We start from the raw sequence: 17,823 nt of genomic DNA on the forward strand, positions 1-17,823 counted from the left end.
ACATATCTCTGGCCCCTGTGTAGCTCAGTTAACACTGATAGAGTTGCTCCTGCACATCTCCGGCACACATGTGCATGAGTTCTGAAGTGCAGAGGGGCTATCAGATGAACTGTGCAATTTCACCAGGCCACACTGTTCCTAAGTGGTGATCCAACTGTCACACCAATAGTAACAGAAGGTAGTCACTGTTGCCAAAATGTCTCTGAATGTTGGTATTTTCTGACGTTTTATAGTTTCTGTTAATTGGATGGCTAGAAAAATTTATGGTTTTAATGTGTTTCCTGAAGACTAAATAAGGCCAAACAGCTTTTCATGTTTATAAGCCACTTCTTCTTCTTCCTTGAAATTCCTGCCTGTTTGGTTCCATTTCTCCAGGGTGTTTTCAGTATGAATTTGCATCCAGGTGTTCTTTACCAGGGATGTATGTAAGTTTTCACTCTATGGCCTGTTTGGAAACAAAACTATTCACTATCAATGAAGCCAAATTTTTTCTGTTGACTGAGGCTTGTACTATCTTGTGCAGGAGATCCTTCCCCAACCCTAAGTCATTGTTTCAATCACTGCATTTACACTAAGTTTTACATTCCTACAGTGCTAGTTTATATTCCCCTCACACATCATTCTTTCTTAGAAACGTCTTGAGCATCCTTGGCCCTTTGGTCTTTCATTAAAATTTAAAATTGGTTTGTCAAGTTTTACAATGAAGACCACTGGGATTTCTTATTGAACTCCACAGAATCTATTGGCCAATTTGGAGAAAGAATTGGGATCTTGGTTAAGGTTAAATCAAGTCTTCTCATCCACCACTTTTTATCCATTTATGAAGATCCATAAAATTTTGCATTTGTTTAAATTGTCCCCTCATTAACACCATATACTTAAGATTTATGCTTAGGTACGAAATATTTTTTTGTTCCTCGTATGAATTGTACATAATTATGTCTTAAAAATTTTAAAACCATCCCTGTTTGTACCTGGTACCCGAAAATGAAACTGACACTTGCCTATTGATTTTGTCCCAGAAACCCTGATAAGCTTCAACGGGGGGGAAAAAAATCTACTTGCTTAGAAGCATTCACGTTTTCAATAAAAAAAGTTGTATTTACTTAGCACTCAGACTGTATTTTTTATAAAAAATTATATCTACTTAGAAGCAGTCAAGATTTTTAATTAAAAATAACTATAATCCTGATAAACTATTAACTATTCTATTTGCCTCATAGATTTCTTTTCTTTTGGTTTTTCTCTGGTTACTGGGGAAAGAACAGGAGCACTTTACCATTCAGCTATATCCCCAGTCCTTTTTCTTTCTAATTTTGAGACAGAGTCTTGCTAAATTGCTGAGGCTACCCTTGAATCACAATCCCTCCAACCTCAGACTTCCTGAGTTGCTGGGATTACAGGTTTGCAACATCATGCCTGGCCGCCTTGTGCATTCTTTAGATTTTCATAAACAATCTGATCTCATAACTACTACTACTACTTTTTTTTTTTTTTTGGTGATACTGGAAACAGAACTCAGGGGTGCTTTACCACTAAGCTACACCTCCAATCCTTTTTGAGACAAGATCTAAATTGCTGAGGCTGGACTTGAACTTTGCGATCCTCCTGTCTCAGCCCTGAGTTGCTAGGACTACAGGCATGTGCCGTATCCATGCCTGGCTTGATCATACAACTCTAATCTAGTAAATATCAACCACATTGATTTTCTAATATTAATCAAACTTGCATCCCTGAGATAAACCCAATTTGGTGACCAATTGTTGTACACTGTTAGATGTGGTTTACAAACAGTGCTTCCAATTAAAGGGTGCAATGTGTTTTACACAAACACCCCCCCCCCCCATAGGTCAAGTTATTAGCTGTGCTATTTGGTTTTCTGTGTCCTTACGTAATCTTAGTCACTGGGTCTTCTGCACCATCTGTTAGCTGCTGAGGGCAATGTACTGACATACCCACTGTGTTGGTAGCTTCGTCCACTTCCTGTAGTTGCATTCATTTTGAGGTATTTTATTAAAACATTTCAGTAACTAAGAAGTTTTAAATTGCTATACTCTCTAGGATATCACTAGCAATTTGGGGAGGTGAGGACTTAATATGGGGAAACGAAGATTCAAAATAATAACCCACCAGGAACACACAGAAGGGAGTGTTTAAATAGTTCCCTACTGGCTACAAGGAAATCAAAGGTAGCTGTCAGGCGATTCCAATGCAAAGAAAGAAAAAGTCAATGAAACCTGCTGTACCTGGTAACCAAAACATAAGATACTATCACAACAGGGCTTACATTAAAAAAAAAAAGGAGTGGTGGTGGTGGTGGTTTGGTGATGGTGAGAACTGGCATTCTTAGAACACTGTAGGAAAGGATACTTCTAAAGAAACAGCAAGAAAAACTACAATTGTGAAGTAAGGCTAAAAAACCTTCTACTGATTTCACAGCAGGAAAACAAAGCATTATACAGAAAGCATGGTAGAATCCATGCAAAAATTCCCAAGCCAGAGAGCCCTAAGGTCTACAAAAGAAACTTTTTTTTTTTAAAACTTGCTAGATATATACCTCTGCATGTACTCCATATGTCTACAGAATCTCCCCACCCCCACCCCCACCCCCCCAACATATTCACACAGAGTTTCCATCACTGGTGCAGGGAGAGTCAGGACTGACACCCTGTAGGCTGAGTAACTGTGGAAACAATGTGTGCAAAGTATGTGTCAGTCCTGATCTCTATACCAGAATTATTTTTTATAAGCAAAGATCAAATATCTATATTATAATAAAGTTCTAGTGACCCAGGTATCAAGGCTGGGGACCTCTGTACAAGATTTATAACATAACAAGGCCAAGGACATCTATACAAGATTTATTTCATTAACTACAATAGTATAGTATATACCCTAATACAGAAGGAGTGATTCAAAATCCACCAAGGGTTAAAGGTCAAAACCAAAGTCAATGACTTTGTATCAAGGTCAGTTAAGTATTTCACCCACTGTTTGGTTTTTCTTGGACTAATGAATGAGTTCACATGCACAGCACCTGCTCTGGCCTTGCCATGCCTTCTGACAACTAGCACCACCAGGGACAAGCCTTCATTGCCACATCCTTGTCCTGGCTGTCCTGGTAGGTGGCAAAGACCTTTTGCCTGCATTTCATCTCCAAATTACATAGACACATTTCTGTTTCTAGCCACAGCTCCCCCACAACTTCACCTGAATTGCATGGTTGTAATACTGACAAATAGGGCTCTTAAGTGAGTAAACTGCTGTCTTCTAAGTGACTATCCACAGACTTATTGCACAGGTACCCAGTCACAACACTGAAATGACTTATGAGATTCAATACAAAATATTTATTTTTTTCCAAACCACAGAATTCTCAGCCCCAAAGTCATCCTATAAATTTTCCAGATTTGTAATCCATTAACATTTTTCTGAACAATGCAGTCCAATCTGAAAGGAAGATAATTTCCAACTAGCAGGGGTGCAATGTATACTGGAGTCCCATGAGAAAAGATCTATGATTAGCATTTTCTTGACTTCTCCCCCAGCCGCCCCAGCAACACGAGCAGAAACAGCACCTATACTTGTGCCACTCGACTCTGGAGAGATGTTCAAAATAGGGTCTTGGAGAGTGGAGGAGGGAGGTGCCAGGGACTAGTTAATCAATACAGGGGAAGAAGAGGAATCATTTCCCTTGAGAAGAACAGAGCTCCTTTCATATATTATGGTGGCCAGAAACTCAGGCAAATTTTGACAGAGTAATGAAAGTAACAGGAAAGCTATTTCTCCACCAACTCCTATGACTTCCATTTTAGCTTCTGATAAAAATAAACTTCATCTTATACAAACTTATTGAAAACAATAATCACACCCAAAAAGGTCCTCTAAATCTGTTATAGGTTTCAAAGGATTCACATTCTGACCTTGAATTTCAAAGTCCCCTTAAGAGGTCTAGAATTGGATTAAAGTAAACATAATATCCCAAGCTTAAAGTTCAATGACACACACACAAAAATCAACTCAAAACATCCAAACAATGGCTAGATAGCTAAAGAAGGCTTTTTTGTTTTACTTTTTAATTGTAAATTTTTTGTTATCTCAGATTAGTGTATATCCATAAAACAATGCTCAGTTAGTTTAATAATAGCTGCTTATTGAACAATTGAATTTTAGCTCAAGGGCAATGCCTCTTTCTTAATAATCACAGAAATAATTAACTGCTATAAGACGGGGTGGGATGGGGGGAGAAAACACAGGCTGCCTCAATAAGAAGACAAAATATGGAAGGGCTATTTACTGTATACAGGGAGATTCAAGAGGATTATTTAAATACTACGGTACAAATGCTCCTGCTTACTTTATAACTGCAGAAACCAATTGGGTTTGCCAGATCACCATTACCTTTGCCAATAGGTGTACAGACCACTCTGAAGTTACCCTTTTGTGTTGAAAACCTTCAAATTCCTTGTTTGGTCAGTACAGAATATTGCGAGGTGATGCACGTGCAAACTCTTCCTGAGGAATTATTTATGTGTGCAAATTTGCAACCCAACAGAATGCCTGGTATACATACAGCAAGGGGAGTGGGGCTGCTGGGCAAGTCTGAGCACTGGAGACGTGTGCACTGTTCCTGGTCATGGGCATCCATTCCTTTGTAATCCCACCACCCACAAATTAGCTTCCATTCTAATGAAAGGGAGGAAAACTGCTATAATTTTTTAACAGGAACAGGAAAAAATGTGACTTTGCCATGAAAGTTATAAAGCAGGAGTCATACAACAGTTTGGTGCTTCTTTTCACTGATTCTGCCTAGGAACTATTGGGCTAAGAGTCACGACATCAGGTTTTGCTTTCTACCCCCAAAGAAAATGAAGCAGTACTTCCTGTCGGGTTAGGGTGCAGCAGTGACAACAGAATTCAAGAGATAGGACACTGTTACTGAGGCTTAAGGCTAACCTTTAAAATACGTACCATCTCTCTAATTATCACCCATTTACTTTTACATGTTATTAACTCAAGATGACTGACCCAGCTTTTTTGTTAAGGATCTAGTTTCAGGTTGCACATACATACTAGTCAGTTTTGCCAAATCAACTGCATGTGTTGTCTAACCAATCAACCAGCATGTACAATATTCTATCTTCAATGATTTGATACAAAAGCCAGTATTTAGCTGGCATGGAAAAACTATACACTGTGCTGGCAAGAAGAATACAAGGAAACATGAGAAGAACATACTTCCTGGCAAACCGTACACAGTCAATACAAAATGGAAGGGGCCAAGTTGTATTTCTTCATGCTGCAAACTAAAAAAAAAAAAAAATGTCAAGAATTTCAATTAATAAGCAAGGTCACTTTCAACTTAAAGTAATTTTTTTTTGTTTGTTTTTTTTTTTTTTACACTGCAACATACTTCAAGGGGCTAAAGATGTGTTCACCACCAAGACACATGCCTTGGGGAATGTGCACAGCCTTCCTGTATGCCTTCCAATAATGGCTTTGTGGTACCAAACCTTAACCCACAGCTGGCTGCAGCCATTGTGCAAAAATTAGAGAAACTAAATTCTGCAGACATTCCTTCACCTACTTTTTTGTTAACACATACACAACAATAAAAGGAATTAAAGTATTTTCCATTAACTTATAATGCAAAAACATCGTACATAAGATATTAATGCCAATTCCCATCATAATACAGTGCTGTCATAGGGAAAGTTCTGATCTTGGCCAAAAATGAATGCTCTCTCCCAGAAAAAAGCACTTGGTTATATTATCAGGATACTGAAGAATTCACCCATGTATAAAGAAATGCTTCAATTTTATTCCTTTGAGAAATATCATTAAAGCCACTCAGGAGAGACTTCAGTTCCAGGTATATTTATAAGCCTACGGAAAGCACTCGATTGAGAAAAGTAAAATTTGGGCTTCATGATAAAATGGAATTCTTTCTTGACACTAGAATGTTACTGGTGTAGCAAATCAAGCTATACAGGTCATAGTGAAGGCCTGTATGTGTTCTTACAGTAATTCAGTGTTCATTACACAATCTAAGATGCAAACAGAATGAAATGAGTCCAATTAAAGCCCTCCACAAAATCCACCCATTCTGGATGATAAGTACTTAAAAATATATCTGAGAACCTTCGCTTAATTTTACCCCTCTGCAGAATAATTTTTTACAAATCAAGGACTTTCTATTAGATAACATACCATGCGCCCAGTATGGCACTTCTAGCTCTTCCACCCATGACACTCCCCAAAAAAGGACATGCTGAACTGGCAGAGGCAGCTCTATGAAAAATTTGCAGATCAGGTGTGTCTTCTTTCCCTGCCAAGTTTTCTGGATAGATCAGGACCAGTGTGACTAGTCTGATAAGGCCCAGGAAAGTGAAGGCTACGTTTAATCTACATTTAAGAAAAACTGAGTAGAAAAATATTCTCCCCTTGCCACACTTTCTATTTTTATTTGACTTTCAAAGCCAAACAGAATTAGCTTCAGAGACTTTTATGAAGAACTAAACAGCCTTGCAGGTATGGTGAAACAGAGAACACGGCTTTGCTACAGCTGGAAGGGGACCTTAAAAAAGAGCAGAACTTCTTCCCTACTAAGCTCAAATGTCAAATATAATATTTAAAAGATGCAGAGCACAGATTCTACCTTTTTAAAGTACTTATCACCCATTAAAATGAAATGGTTCAGGAACTCCACACCATGGATTATATTTGGTTTTAATAACTATCACTTCCCAGAATGTCGTAGGAAGTAGCTCTTGCTGTTGGACAATCTCCACAATATTAAAAGGGGGCAGGGGCATTAGTACTGCAGGGCTGCCCACCCTTGAATTACGGCTGCCCATGCTAGAGCGGCTGGTGAAACAGGTAAGGTGATGGCAGGAATGCAAATGCTCTACAAGAGTTGGTCCCCACACAAACATGAACACGCCTGGTGCAGCAGGGGAAATCTGACCAATGTGCAACACGTTTCCATTCTCCCACTTAATTAGCATCCTATAAGTCACCCACCATCTTAGTGGGTTGGTTTGGAATACCATCACCTTCTCCAGGAAGTACTTGTGAGTTTGACAACACTGCCACACAGTTGCAAAGTGCACAAAGCTCAAGGCACAGAGTAGAAAGTTGTGAACTGATGAGGGAAAAGTTCTAATGAAAGTAGTTAGCATTCTCCTTGAACAAGACTTCCTAATACTAAACAAAGATCAACTCTTATTTTTAAAGGAGCTGTTTGGGTTATGGGTGAAAATACTGTATTGTAACCATTTGCTTGGTTTTAAAGCAAAAGATATCTTGACATGTGAAACCAATATGCTGTTAAGTCCCAAGTCCACAAATGAACAAAACAAGTGCTTAAAAAAAAAAAAAAAAGATTCTTCTGCCCTTATATTTTTGGAGGAAGCTGCTGATTTTGGCTGTCAGATTTCACTCAGCAATAGTCAATTTCCCCGAAGCTTGTTCCTCATAGAATCTGTAGATAAACTCATTAAAAGATTGTCCCATTTCAAAATCACCCCCAAGTCTAGCAGCAACTGTTTTCGTTTTTGTTTCTTGTTAGTTTTTTGTTTTTTTAAAATTACAAACCAAAGTAAGAAGTCCAGCATTCTCTCCCAAGAACAGCCTTGTGACAGAGCTCCTGAGTGTCGAAGGCCCCGCTGTGCTCAGAACACAGTCTCTGCAGCTCCAGTGTGTCCTCTCCTCGGGAGGAAAGTACATTCAACACATTCACTATCTGTATCCCCTGGAACTTGCACATGAAGATGAGCTGTCTGAAAAAAGGTCAGAACAGAAAAATGCATGAGGAGCAGACAGCATATGACGATGGCAGGAGTCTGTTTATCCAACTTATATGTCTTAATCCTCTCCCCCAAGAGGTCTTAGGAAAAATTCCCCATAAAATCATGGGGTTCTGAGTAAAGTCAAAAGGGGGCCAAGAGCATCAGAAACTGACCCTGGGTCATTGCCCCATCCTTGCAGATATTAAGGAATCCAGTGGCCTCCTGACAGCTGCCTCAATAGCCTGACCCTGGTCACACATGGCACCTTAGCACCCACCATTAAGAACACAAGGGACATGACACACTGTGTGGGTATCCTACTGGCTGCCCTAGCACAAGACCACCCAAAAAGGGAAGGAACTTTGCCACTTACTGTAAGCCAATTCATCCCCAGCTCTCTTCCGGGACTGGTCACCTCTGGGGAAAGGAAAAAGAAGGCAGTCAGCAGACCTGACTGATTTCTTGACACACCACAAGAGAATACACAAATCAGCACAATTCATAGCAAATATTTCAATTCTAACCCAACTACCTGTTATAAATAGACATTAGGGGCTGAAGGCCATAGCTCAGTGGCAGAGAGCTTGCAAAGCGCATATGGACCACTGGGTTCCATCCCCAGCAGCACCACATAATTAATACATAAATGTATTCTGTCCATCTACAACAAAAAATTATTTAAAAACAAAAACTAAACTAAAATATACATTAAACATAAGCTGATTTGTACCCTGAATGTTCTTAACTAAGGGTATAGTCTTTTAAATATGAAGAATCATCTATAAGAATGGTTTACACTGAGTTCTAAAAATAAGTTCATATTAAAATATCTTTGAAGGCAAATCTGGGTTCTGCTATCAACCTCCCTAGTGACGTGCATATACTAGGGCAAATTTCAAATATGAAATTTAAAATTTTAGCTATTCCCCATAAGCCCCACTGAACCAAAAACTCCTAAAGCCTTTGAAAACTCTCAGAACCCATGACTTTAAATCTTTCACAAGCCAGTGGCTTCCAGATTTAATATAAAGCACTGATCTCTGTTATTGTGTGGATATAAGGTATCCCTCAAAAGCTTGTGGGTCAGACAATGTAAAAATATTCCAGAAGTGAAATGATCAATCAGTGAATTAATCCCCTTGATGGGATTAACTGGTAGCTGGAGGCTGGGAGGGTGTGGCTGGATGAGGTGGGTCATTGGGATACATATTTTGTATCTAGAGAGTGGGTATCTCTCTCTCTCTCTCTCTCACTCACTCACTCACTCTCCTCCTTGATCATCATTTGAGCTGCTTCTCTTTGCCACACTCTTCATTTGTAAGCCCAACTGCCTCATCACCAGTATCTATGCACTGTAAATTGACCATGGCAGAAAACAGTGCCATTTCCACTCCATCCCCACCTCTTTCTCAGTTTCCATCTCAATAACACTACCATCCATCCCAGTTTCTCAGGCCAACAGTCGAGGTCATCCCTGATTTCTCTCTTCCCTTTACCCTGGGGTATTTTGCTCCACATACAATCCCAAGTCAAACACTGTCTCCAAGTCCACCGCTATAGCCTCAATCCAAGCCACTATCACCTCTCCTCCCCTCTGCAATTGCATGAGACTTACTAAGTTTAGACAAAAGCCACACTGGTCTTAGGTAAAAGCAAACCTAAGATTAGTTCACACCTTTGATTAAAGTCCTTTATGACTTCCCATTACAGTGAAAAATCAATTCCAATTCATTTTCCCAGCCTGGTGACATGGCTCCTGCCTGATTCTCCAACCTCATTTTTTACCTCTGTTCATTACATTACAGCCACCCTGGCTCTCTGTCCCTTTGGACATGTCAACACTTTTGTCCTTAGGATTTTCTCTATCTGCAACACTGCCCCCCTCAGGCAGTCACACAGCTGTCTCCTTTCTGCCCAGCTCCAACATCTCCCCTTCAGAGGACATTCCATTAGGTCAGTTGGAACAGCCTCTCATACTATCTCATTCCCTGTTTAATTTTCTTCACAGCACCTATTAGTACTTATATTTTATTATTTGCCTATAACATTAGAACAGAAATTCCAGAAAAGCTGGTACTTTTCCTATCTTATACACTCTAGTACCTAGAAGAATTATAGCACACAGAGACACTTAATATTTGTTGAACTAACAAATTAGTGAATGACATGAGCTCACAGATGGGACTATTAAAATGCTAGCCTGAGTATGTCTTACACCATCACTTCAATTACCCAAACAACGAAGCCTAATATTCCTAACACAAAGCCACTGCTACCAATTACTCTGAAAGACCACAGTAATGGAAGATTTCAAAGAATCTAAAAAGTATCCAAAGCCCCCCGCCCACACACACACACCCCTTCTTTCTCTGGTTGTTTTGGACAAGGGCAGACACCTCTTGGTAGGCTGGGTGAGGAGCCTTCATGATTGGCAAAGACCACACCACCTGATACCCAGAAGGTTCTCCTGCTGATCATTCAAGGAAAATCATGACCACCTTGGGCTAGCAGAGTTCTGAGCAGTCTGCCCTCACACCACTTTCTAAATAGTTTTGTTGCTAACCTAACACCTTGCCAAAGTCAGTAGAGTGACTTACACTGTTATTTATACTGGTAGCATTTGAGTACCATTCAACAAATATTCTAAAATAAATAAATTAATGCTAACTAAAAATGAAAACAAGTGATTTTATATATGGAAACTTAACTTCTACATGCAACCTTTATCACTACCCCTCAACAGTTAAATAAAAGCCAAACGTGCACAAACAACAGGAGAAAAATACAGATGTGAAAACAACAGCAGGCGGGAAGAAAGAACGTGAATTAATGTATGCCATCAATGTTATCTACTCCCATGAGTCTTCAAAGCTGTAAGATGCCCTCAAATCCAGATCCCTGCTACTAAACAAAAAGCCCAAATTTGGGGTGACCCTCTCAGCTAAAAGACGAGCAATACCTTTATAAGGTTCTACTTTGTTCCAGAAATGTGGGTAACCATGTCTCAGAATGAACATCTTATTTGCCTTTATAAACTCCCTGGAACACTCTCAGTAGGGGCTCATAGGTTGGTCTGGATGAGAATGCTCCTGCTGGGACCTGCATTTTTTAATATGTTCCCAAATAAGCCTATCTTCATGTGATTTTTGTTTGATAAGAGACACTGAATTTCTGCTTTTCCCCAATCAATTCAATTATTCATGTAAGAGAAAACTATTGCTTTGAGCTTATGTTAGTTCTAGCTTTGAAATAAGTATATCCTATAGTTCTTTTTTTAATATTTATTTTTTAGTTGTAGTTGGACACAATACCTTTATTTATTTTTATGTGGTGCTGAGGATGGAACTCAGGACCTCACATGTGCTAGGTGAGCGCTCTATACTGCTGAGCCACAAACCCAGCTAAACACCCTATATCATATTTCACAACAACTCCTGGTCAAATGAGAATCTGACCACTAACTGCAGAGGAGGATGTTTGACAACATTCTCATATTACTTCATGACATTTCAAAGACTTCCTCTGCACTGGTCACATTAAAGTTATGAGCTGTTTATTCAGGGATCCTAATCACATAAGTGGAACATCATCTTAAATGAAAAAGCAGTTTGTAACACCGAAACCAAAAAATGACTGCTCATGTCAGAATAACCAGTAACAGAATTTTTATTGATAGAAAAACATTTAAATAACATACCATCAGTGGACACTGTTTCTTCCAAAACAATCCTAGCCAAACACTGATCAAAGAAAGAATTAAATTTGACAGGACAGAATGTAGAAGGTGCATGAGCTCAAGAGTGGGGTACAAATACATGTATGAAGACACGAATTGGTGTGAATATACTTTGTATACAACCATGGATATAAATAATTGTGCTCTACATGTGAAATAAGAATTGTAATGCATTCCACTGTCATATATAAATAAAAAAATTAATTAAAAAAAGAGTGGGTACAAAATGTCAATTTTGTACTCTGTGCTAAGCACCTGTCAGAAATTTATGAACCACAGTTTAATCTTTATAGCAAGGCATAATAAAGTATTAATTAATTTATTTTTTGGTACTAGGCATTGAATCCATGGGTGCTTCACCACTGAGCTAAGTCCCCAGCCCTTTTTATCTTTTTATTATTTATTTTCAGACAGAGTCTCACTAAGTTCTCAGGGCCTCACTAATTTACTGAGGCTGAACTTGTGATTCTCCTGCTTCAGTCTCCTGAATTATGGGGATCAGAGCCACCATACCTGCCTATAAAGTGTTAATTTAACTATAAATGGTCCAATTAAGTTTGTAAAATAAAACATTTTAATTTTATCACCTTTTGGAATATTGCCTAATGTTTAAATCTCAACCAGAAGGTGCACCAAAGAATTCCACTAAGAGTAATAAAAATTCTAATTTAACACCAAAATCCAAGGCATTTCCCTGAACATGACCTGCTGACGTTGGCTGAATGGTGTTAAGTTCAAGTACTAAGGAATCAGTTGTCCATCTCATCACAAGCAAATGTGATCTAAGAGCTACTACACACCAAGCATTCCTAACTCTATTCTCTTGTTCCAGATTCAAAATTACAATTGGGAAATGCTTCTGGATATGTTTAAACAGTTCTACATCCTGTTCTGGAAGGTGAACTCAAGATGCTCAGAATTCCAAAACAGCTATATTCCTTTACTGCTTCACAAATATCAGTTTTCAGGAGACTGATCTTTTGGAAGATATTAATAAACTCATCTCTAAATCTAAAAATACTCAAAATATTTATAAATAGATCTTATCTTGGACTAAGCATCAGTTTATTTACTTCAGAAAGAGCTCCTAGAAATCAAGAAGAAAAAAAAATAAGACTAACAAATAGAAAAATAAGCTAAGGATATAAACTGACAAATGCAAACAAATATGCTTAGTTTTACTTATGAGAGAAAAACAAACTAAACCAATTCTGAGTAATTCTTTTTCATCTGCTAGACTGGCAAAAACTCAAAAGTGTTACAACAATACTGTACAAGCAAGGTCTTGGAGAATAAGCACTTTTAAACTTTGATGGTGGTAGATAGGCAAAAAAGTATACATCCCTTATGAAAGGCAACTGGCAAAATTAACCAAATTTATAACTGCATTTACCCTTAACCCAGCTTTCCCACTTCCAAGAATTCACTCTCTAGATATATATGTAACAGGTACAAAATTATACATGTACTAGGTTCTTCACTGTAGCATTGTCCCAAACTTCAAAAGACCAGAAATAATTCAAAGGCCAACTCCTAGGGACTGGTTAAATAAGCTATAGTATATTTAATACATCCACACAATGGAAAGTATAAAGAAATTAATAAAAATAAAGACATATTTTATGTTTTCTTATCTGTGTATTAAAAAAAAAAAAAACTGGAAGGAATTACAAGAAACCACAGAGTAAGAGTTACTAAACTAGGTGAGGTTAGATATGGGGACAAATGGGAGCCAAACTTCCCATTGTATACTTTCTGTATCATTTTTATTTTAAACCACATGAGTAAGATTAATATGTCATTTGACAGTCATGTTGTGTATAAACAAATAAAACCACCCTATTTCTGCCAGAAATACAATTAGTCAAATAATTCCAGATCCTTCAACATCAAAGAGAAACATTCCAGCAGTTCTCTCTGGTTCTTCCTTCCCCTAACTACAAGAAAGTCAGGTCAAGTCACACAGCTTCTCTGAGCCTCTATAGCGCAAGTGCCAGGGAAGAAGGTAGAGAACCAGTGAGTGACTCAGTGTCCCCATTACCACATAAATACAGATGCCATCAGGATAAAAATGGGGAATGTCAATCCATGGAATAACAAAGAAGAGTAACAAAAAAATTACCTGCTTTCTTTCCTAACCTGGGTTGAAACAGATATTGTAATAACAGTGATCCTGGTCAAGGCCAGTTTCTCTGAAATTTAGTTTGACCTTAGAACCTATGAAAGAGAAATGTCCCTCTCCAGCCCTCGAGAGACAAATGAGTCAACTCTCAACCTAATATGTGTGGACACAACTATGACTAAGACATCCACAAGTTTCTTCTTTAGTGCCAGGAATTCAAATATAGGAAGATACAGGAAAGTGCTAAGACTAAGAATTATGAAAATACAAGGTATCACTATGCTCTTAAACAATTTAGTGATATAACTAGGTGTTTTTCCACAGGGAAACCACAAAAATTTACATTTATGTTAGTTGAAAATGTACTTTCCAAGATTTTCTGAGGTATGGCCATGATAAAGCCTTGCAAAAATTTAAGAAAAACAAGCACAGTGTAAATGCCAAAAGCAAGAGAGGTAACTCTTCTGGACATGTATAAGGAGATACTGTACTTTTTAATAATAAACAATCTTACTTTAGAGAAAAAAACAAAAATCTGAATTGTAGGATTTAAAGCTTCTTCTCTAGTTAGTCATAAAAGTATATTATAACCAATCAAATTTCTACAATGTCTTTCCGTATGTCAAAAGCTAATGAATAAATTGGGAAGAGAGCTTGGAAGCTGTCCATCCTAATTGGCTACCCAGTCAGAAATCCCTTCTTCAAAAATGCATGTAGTGAAGAGTTAGTTTCCAAAGGCTCAAAATCCAACCTTGATAACTGTGCCAACAAGGAGCTAACTACTTAATCAGACAGCAGTGCCTTGGCTCCTAGAAAGTAACTTTATCTTTTAAGCCCTTGGCATCCCTCCCCCACCACACCAGAGCAGTCTAAGGACGTATTTTGTCACCAAATTAAAAAAACAACTTGCCTTGTGAAACCATTCTGTATAAGCTCTCTTTGAAGTTTCTGATCTTGAGCAGCATATTCAGAAAGTTCAGATTCCACTGCCGGAGGGAGAATGTTTGGAATAAATTTAGAAAATAGAGTTGGAGCCATCTGAACCCACTCTGTGAGGGAAGAAAAAAAGATTCATTAAGGAAATCACATAGATAAATGAAAAAGTGAAAATTTTCTTTCATTTAAAGAACAAAATATATATTAAACCAAATATGAAACATGGCAGGGTGGGAGGAACAATTCAATCCTGTTCTGGTAAAGAACATACACAGTGGTTAAATCTTTTTCCTAAAAAGAATGCACAGCACTGGGGTTGGGGGTCAGTGGTAGAGCACTTGCCTAGCATGTGTAGGCACTGGGCTTGATTCTCAGCACCACATAAAAAAAGAATAATTAAATAAATAAGTTATTTTAAAAATAAAGAGAATTTACAGTATGAAGAAAGCTGGCATTTTTACATTTTACTGATTTATCAGAATTTAATGAAAATCTCTAGGAAGTTTTTTAATGATCTTGTAAAAATTTCTAAATATGGAGAAAACACAGATGAGAATTCCAAACAATTCTGATTCAAAGGGGACTTGGAGACAAGGGACTGGGAAGATATACCAGCCCTGTTAGCCAAATAACTAATATTAAAATGATATACTGGCTGGAGAATAAAACACTAAAGAGAAAAATAGACATAAAAAAGGGGTGGAGAGAATGAAAATTTGATCAGTGGGCTAGAGATAACTGGTCACTACTTAGGAAAAAAATCGTTTTTGACTCAACATTAAATTGTAACAAACTTACAAACAATTATTGTGTGTGTATGTAAATATAAACAATAAAAGAAGTGGGTATCAAGTTATTAAGAAAAGGTCATGAGAATAATCTATAGGGGGAAAAAAAGGCAAATATAAGCCACAGGAAAATATTTGCACTAGACATAACAAAAATGATTTTAGTACCTTTATAAATATAAAGTATTTGTACAAATTAGTAAGACCAGATAAAGGAGTGAAAGATAGGAATGGTAATTCTTGGAGGTGGGGGCAGGGAGAACAGAATTAGGTAGTCTTGTTAATATTCAGAAAAATTGAAGTTAAAAAGAACCACTCTGTTCCCCATGTTCAGCCAACATTAAATAGAAATAATGCCCACCTGTCTCAAGGGCACCATGAAACCACTACTCCCTTCCCTGGTGGTGGTGCTCAGTGACAACTCTGTTAGCCCTTTCCAACTGTTTTAATCTAGCACTTTCAAAATTTCCCCGTTGTAAAGCACTGTGGCTGTCTGCATCAAAAAACATTAAAATGTCAATGTTCATTAAGCCAGCAAGCTCTCTTTAAAAGTGCAACCTAAGTAAATAATTCTAAATCTGAAAAAGCCACATCTGATGCTATGTGATGCTGGATCAACATAGTTAAAAAAAAAAAAAAAGTGAAAGTAAACAACATCAATATAGTTTTAAAAAAAAGTGAAAGTAAACAACATCCAGCAGAGAACAGTTAAGCTACAGATGGGAACTAAGCAAGCATTGTAAATGATACAAAGGCCAATCCATCAGCCCTTGCACAAACTTAAGGCAAAATGTTCTCAATAGAGTCCCTACTGCCAGCCCGGCTCAAATCTGGCTTTAAAAAGAGCATCACTGTCATGCTCTGAGGAAGTACTAACCAGTCAGAGAGGATGCAAGTCATATCTCTCTGCCACTTATGGAACTTTAGGTAGTGATTTTTTACAATAAAGATGAAGAAACAAACAAAGGTATTAAATGGAAAAAGGCAAGGTGAGACTGCCCAACTATTTCCAGAATGAGCTTCTGAAACGATGGAAACACAGCAACAAGGGTTAAGTCCTCACAACCTTCTACAATAGGTCTGTGGATCTAGTTAGAAACCTTCAGAGGTATTCAGATACAGCAGCATAAAAGACCAGCATCTGAGAGACCTTACAACTGAAGAAATTTTTACCTTTAAAATTCAACTTTTAAAATATTCTAACCTTAATCTGTCAGTTGAATAAAACTGCTTTAATAAACTAGGAATATAACCAGGAACCAAGACCTGTAAATGTCAAAATATGCTTAAAAGGGACTCTGAAAATGCATAGGGCAGCAAAAGGTTGGTCTGTGATAAAATTCACCTTTTGAAAAGGACAATTCTCAAATGCAGAATCCTCCTCATAAGTAGTATAAATCCTATTACAACAGCTCGAATCTGGATAAAATAGCATTTAGATAAACATGTAACTACAATATTTTCTACCCATAGTGATTAGCTTTATTATGCAATTTTGTTACTTCTGACAAAAGCCAGAACTGATAGAGCTGCCTACTTGGGAGGCAGAATTTGTCATACTGCACTTGGAAGCCTTCCAAACATAAAAGAAAAAAATAAATTCATAAACTAGCATACAAAAACATTTCATGAGCCATTTTCACCACACTGAGGCAAAATGAAATTCAAATGTCTGAAAAACTAGAAAACGAAAAATATCAGTTTACTGGATACATGCAATGGAATCTTTCTGCAGCTTTACACCAGTACTTCCTGTTAGAAGTTATAAATAGAGCTCAAGACCTGACCCAAATTTAAATCACAATAAATTTGTATATTCCAGATATCATTAAAGGTTTAAAGTAGCCTGAGAAAGAAGGTATTTTGGAATCAGTCTATTTCTGTGATTCCACGGTTTCCACCTGGTTTCCATTTCATCAAGCTAAATTCTGACATGTTTTAAAAATTAATTAACCAATCAAGTCATCAATTAAATAAAATGACAAGCTCAAATGAATAGTAGCAAAAGCAGTTTTTGCACGCCTATTATGTTATCAGGTACTGTGTTAAGCTCTTTACGTCATGCTTTATTTCATTTAATCCTCAAACAAAATAATTTCACAAAAAGGTAATTACTGTTAAAAAGGCACCCTTTATGCTTACAGATTAGGGAACAATATTCTACCCTGAGAAGTTCTGCAATCTCTCTCCCTTCAGTATTTTTTAATTGGCTAAAAAACTTTATGACAAATTTGACATTCTGATTTACAAACAGGAAGATGCTTACAAAGGCTCCTTGGGATTTCTTTAAATCTACTGTTTTTATTCTAAAATACATTAGGATAATTTACAAATCAAGCTCTGAATGCCATGTACTTTGATTGTATATCTTCTCAAAACGTCCTTATGAATTGACTGGTAACTGCACCAACTCTACATTCCCTGCCAATTAGAACCCAGGCCTAAGAAGAT

At 37.5% G+C, this 17,823-nt stretch overlaps 1 protein-coding gene across 2 annotated transcripts in view; it reads right to left on the reverse strand.

Annotated features, from left to right (window-relative positions):
• Positions 1 to 3,327: 3,327 nt before the first annotated feature.
• Positions 3,328 to 17,823, reverse strand: part of Cacul1 (CDK2 associated cullin domain 1) — a 64,499-nt gene continuing 50,003 nt past the window's right edge. For both annotated transcript variants that reach the window (XM_058581331.1, XM_046450266.2), the window contains 3 exons: positions 14,559 to 14,697; positions 8,164 to 8,207; positions 3,328 to 7,781 (listed from right to left, as the gene is read on the reverse strand). In XM_058581331.1, coding sequence (XP_058437314.1) covers positions 7,741 to 7,781; positions 8,164 to 8,207; positions 14,559 to 14,697 — 224 coding nt within the window. In that variant the 3' untranslated portion in view covers positions 3,328 to 7,740. The remainder of the gene's footprint in view (positions 7,782 to 8,163; positions 8,208 to 14,558; positions 14,698 to 17,823) is intronic.

This window comes from Marmota monax, unplaced genomic scaffold (genome assembly GCF_021218885.2).
Source record: "Marmota monax isolate L192 unplaced genomic scaffold, Marmota_monax_Labrador192_F-V1.1 WCK01_AAM20220418_F8-fsc00004, whole genome shotgun sequence".
Lineage (NCBI taxonomy): Eukaryota > Metazoa > Chordata > Mammalia > Rodentia > Sciuridae > Marmota > Marmota monax.